At 52.3% G+C, this 5,000-nt stretch overlaps 1 protein-coding gene across 2 annotated transcripts in view; it reads right to left on the bottom strand.

Annotated features, from left to right (window-relative positions):
* LOC113829630 (putative neural-cadherin 2) overlaps positions 1-5,000 on the bottom strand; it is a gene marked incomplete at its 3' end in the record, with an annotated part of 134,746 nt that overhangs the window by 37,572 nt on the left and 92,174 nt on the right. For both annotated transcript variants that reach the window (XM_070136379.1, XM_070136380.1), the window contains 2 exon segments: positions 1,780-1,868; positions 3,332-3,476. In XM_070136379.1, coding sequence (XP_069992480.1) covers positions 1,780-1,868; positions 3,332-3,476 — 234 coding nt within the window.

Below are 5,000 nucleotides of genomic sequence, written 5' to 3'. Positions count from 1 at the left end.
TTTGAATTCTCTCTTCCTTTCTCTCTCCTCAGACACACACACAGACATATGAATATATATATATATATATATATATATATATATATATATATATATATATATATATATATATATATATATATATATATATATATATATATATATATATATAGATGTGTGTGTGTGTGTGTGTGTGTCTGTGTGTGTGTGTGTGTGTGTGTGTGTGTGTGTGTGTGTGTGTGTGTGTGTGTGTGTGTGTGTGTGTGTGTGTGTGTGTGTGTGTGTGTGTGTGTGTGTGTGTGTGTGTTTTTATGTGTATATATATATATATATATATTTATATATATATATATATATATATATATATATATATATATATATATATATATATATATACACCTATATGCACATGCAGCGGCGGCCCCTCCGTCAGCGCCCTCAGGGAAATCCCGCCGAAGGGCAGCCAGCGCGAGCGAGGAAGGGGAATCCTGGCCCGCCGTCGCCAGCCGCTGATGCATGACTCCTCCGGCTGCGTGACGTATGACCTCCCCTCTCCCTCCCCTCATGACCTCCCCTCTCCCCCTCCCCTCCCCTCATGACCTCCCCTCTCCCCCTCCCCTCATGACCTCCCCTCTCCCCCTCCCCTCATGACCTCCCCCTCTCCCCCTCCCCTCATGACCTCCCCTCTCCCTCCCTCATGAACTCCCCTCTCCCTCCCCTCATGACCTCCCCTCATGACCTCTCCTCTCCCCTCCCTTCCCCCTCCCTCATGACCTCCCTCCTCCCCCTCCCCCTCCCCTCCCCCTCCCCTCCCCTCGCGCCATGCTTCATCTGAGGCGCCATTCGAGGACGGTGCCAAGGTGGCCCGGAATAAGGGGGGTAGGGGTGGGGGTGGGGGGGAGGACGGTACCAAAGTGGCCCGGAATAAGGGGTGTGGGGTGTGGAGGGTGGGGGGGAAGACGGTGCCAAAGTGGTCCGGAATAAGAGAGATAGGTGGGGTTGGGGTGGGGGTGGGTTGGGGGAAGACGGTACCAAGGTGGCTCGGAATAAGGGGGGTAGGGGTGTGTGTGGGGGTGGGGAGAGGGGGTGGGGGGTAGGGCGTGGGCGTTGAGCTTCCGCCGATGATCAAAACGCTATAAAATGCAAGCGTAAAATCGACGCCAATGCTGAAACAGCGGGCCCCGGGGAAGCCATTCGCAGGTTTCTTTCGGAGGCTCGTAACTCCCGCTTGCTCTCGCTATTAAGGCTAAAAGCTAAAAGTTTGTACATAAACCGTTTAGATTCATTAATCTTCGGGCAATACACACGCGCACGCACGGGCAAGCAAACCGACGTACAGTCCGCGCATCAATAATTCTAAAATACGCACATACACAACCGTTTCCAGGTACGAAACATACACACACGTTCATACGCAGAATACACACACACAGCTAAACCCACGCACAGACAGACAGTCTGAACCGGAGACTGGAAACAGAAAGAAAATTGTATAAATGACAGCAAAACTACGCGGAAATTCAGCAAACTCGAACACACAATGAACGCAATTTTCCCAATGGCAAAAATCCTCCGGTAAGACAAGCGGAAAGAGAGCATTGATATAAAAGATAAAAGAAATGGATTTAGAAACGAAAAAAGAGAGAAATTTAACAGAGAAACACAACAAAACACATTCCAAAAAAAATTGAGCTAAAAAATAGGAACATAAAACACACACACAAATACACAGACAACAATACACAAAAAGAGAAAGAAAGAAAGAAAAAAAAAACAGAAAACAAAAGACCCTCAAATTACCTTTGAGACCCCCTCCGTCAGAAGCCACGACCTGGATGGCGTAAGTTGGCGTCTTCTCCCGGTCCAGGCAGCAGAGGGCAGTCGTTATCCTGAAGGGGGCGAAGGAGAACCGAGAGAAATATTTAGCAAACATGGGCTTTAAGTGGCTTCATCGTAAAAGGGGAAGGAGGAAGAGGGAGAGAGAGAAAGAGACGGAGAGGGGGAGAAGGAGAGAAGGAGGGAGAGAGAGAGGGGTGGTGGAGAGGGAAGGAAAGAGTGAGAGAGAGAGGACGAGGGAGAGAGAGGGGAGACTGACAGAGGGAATGAGAGAGAGAGGGACAGGAAGAGATAGATAGATAGATAGATAGAGAGACAGAGAGAGGGGGGGGGGGTAAGAGAGAGAAAGAAAATAACAGAGAGAGAGATCTAGAAAATGTGAGTGAGTGGGTGTTTATGTGTGTATCTTTATTCACACACACACATATAAATATAGAGATATAGATATAAATGTAGATACAGATCTAGATAGACACAAATGTATGCACATATATGTGTGTGCGTGTCTGTGGATGGACACGTAGATAGATAGAGAGAGATGGCTAGCTAGACAGACAGATTGATAAATAGAAAGATTGATTGATTGATTGACCGCTAGACAGACAGTGAGATAGATAGAAAGACAGAACTAGAGAGAGAGAGAGAGAGAGAGAGAGAGAGAGAGAGAGAGAGAGAGAGAGAGAGAGAGAGAGAGAGAGAGAGAGAGAGAGAGAGAGAGAGAGAGAGATAGAGATAGAGATAGAGATAGAGATAGAGATAGAGAGAGAGAGAGAGGAGAGAGAAATAGATAGGAATAGATAAAGAGATAGATACAGATATAAACACATGTATAGATGGACATAGAGTTATAGATACAATATAGACAAAGGCCCAGCCCACCCCCCCCACCACCTCACCCCACACCCCCTCCGCCACCCCCACACCCACACACCCCCACCCCACCCCACCCCCACCCCACCCCACCGCCACCACACACCCTACCCCCACCACCACCACCTCACCTTCCCGTGTTGGGGTCGATGGTGAAGATCGACTGCCCGGACACCTCGTCAATGACGTTCTTCTCGACGGCGTAAGTCAAGCCCCCGCCCACCCCACCCCCCACCCCTCCACCCACACCCCATCCCACACCTCACCCCTCACCCCGACCATCCCCATCTCATCCCCCATCCCCCACCCCCTATCCCATCCCCCCACCCCTCATCCCCCCACCCCACCCATCCCCCACCTCACCCCCACCACCACCACCTCACCTTCCCGTGTTGGGGTCGATGGTGAAGATCGGCTGCCCGGACACCTCGTCAATGACGTTCTTCTCGACGGTGTAGGTCAAACCCCCACCCCCTCCACCCCACCCCCACCATCCCCACACCCCTCATCCCCCACACCCCACCCCACATACCCCATCCCACACCCACCCCACCCACATACCCCAACCCCACCCCATCCCCCACCATCCCCCCACCCACCCCCACCCCACCCCACCCCACACACACCCCCTCCGCCGCCACCTCACCTTCCCGTGTTGGGGTCGATGGTGAAGATCGGCTGCCCGGACACCTCGTCAATGACGTTCTTCTCGACGGCGTAGGTCAAGACGGCGTTGGTGCTCTCCAGCGGGTCGTCGTAGTCGGTGGCCGACACCTGCGTCACTTCGGAGCCTTCGGGAGAGGAGGAGAGAGGTAGAGTCGGGGAGTGGGGAATGGACGGGGGGAAAGAGGGAGGGGAATGAAGGGGGAAAGAGGGAAAGAGTGAAAAGGGAGAGGAAGGAAGAAGGGGAGAGGTGAAGAGAGACAGAAAGGGGGATAAGGAATGAAGGGGGAAGGAGGGAAAGAGTGAAAGGGAGAGGAAAGAAGATGGGGAGAGGAGGAGAGAGGGTAGAGTCGGGGGTGGGGAATGAAGGGGGAAGGAGGGAGAGGAGGAGAGAGGTTGAGTCGGGGGTGGGGAATGAAAGGGGGGGGAGAGAGAAAAGGGAGAGGGAAAGAGAGAAAAGGGAGAGGGAAGAGGAAGATGGGGAGAGGAGGAGAGAGGTAGAGTCGGGGTGGGGAATGAAAGGGGGGATGAAGGGAAGATGAGGGAAAGAGTGAAAAGGGAGAGGAAGGAAGATGGGGAGAGGAGGAGAGAGATAGAGTGGGGGTGGGGGAATGAAGGGGGAAAAAGGGAGAGGAGGAGAGAGGGGTTGAGTCGGGGGTGGGGAATGAAAGGGGGAAAGGGAGAGGAGAGGTAGAGTCGGGGGTGGGGGAATGGACGGGGGGGGATGAAGGGGGAAGGAGGGAAAGAGAGAAAAGGGAGAGGAGGGAAGATGGGGAAAGGGAGGAGAGAGGTAGAGTCGGGGGTGGGGAATGAAAGGGGGAAAAGGGAGAGGAGGAGAGGTAGGAGTCGGGGTGGGGAATGGACGGGTGGGAGGGGGGTGCGGAATGAAGGGGGAAGGAGGGAGAGGAAGGAAGATGGGGAGAGGAGGAGAGAGGTAGAGTGGGGGTGGGGAATGAAGGGGGAAAGAGGGAGGGGAAGGAAGAAGGGGAGAGGAGGAGAGACATAGATTGGGGATGGGGAATGGACGGGGAGAAATGAAGGAGGAAGGAGAGAAAGAGAGAAAAGGGAGAGGTGAAGAGAGATAGAATAGGGGATGTGGAATGTAGGGGGAAAGAGGGAAAGAGAGAAAGGGGAGAGGTGAAGAGATACAGAATGGGGTGGGGAATGGAGGGGGAGGAATGAAGGGGGAAGAGAGAAAAGGGAGAGGAAGGAAGAAAGGAAGAGAAGAGAGACAGAATGGGGGTGAGAAATGAAGGGAGAAAAGGTAGAGGAAGGAAGAATGGGAGAGGAGATAAAATAGGGGGGGGGGTGAAAATGGACGTGGAAGAATAAGGGAGAAAGAGAGAAAGGGGAAGGGGGGGAGGGAAAGGAAGGAGGGGAGTGGAGAGCTGGGGAAAGGCAAGGAGAGACAGAAGATAAATGACCGTAGAGGAATAAGAAAGAAGGGTGATACACGGAGGTAAAGAATGGGCATGGAGGAATGAGGGGGAAAAAGAAAGGAAGAGAAGGAAGGGTGTGGAGAAAGGGGAAGAGAAGAGGGTAGGTAGAAAAGAATGAAGAATGAAAGAGAAGGGATGAACGAAGGAGAAGCGCAGGGAAAGAAGGGAGGGAAGGAAATAAAGGAGAGCGGAGAAAAGGGCAAAAATAAAAAG

Source organism: Penaeus vannamei, chromosome 22 (assembly GCF_042767895.1).
Source record: "Penaeus vannamei isolate JL-2024 chromosome 22, ASM4276789v1, whole genome shotgun sequence".
NCBI classification, from domain to species: domain Eukaryota; kingdom Metazoa; phylum Arthropoda; class Malacostraca; order Decapoda; family Penaeidae; genus Penaeus; species Penaeus vannamei.
The sequence above is the reverse complement of the archived record's forward strand: the minus strand, read 5'-3'. Positions and strand labels throughout refer to the sequence as shown.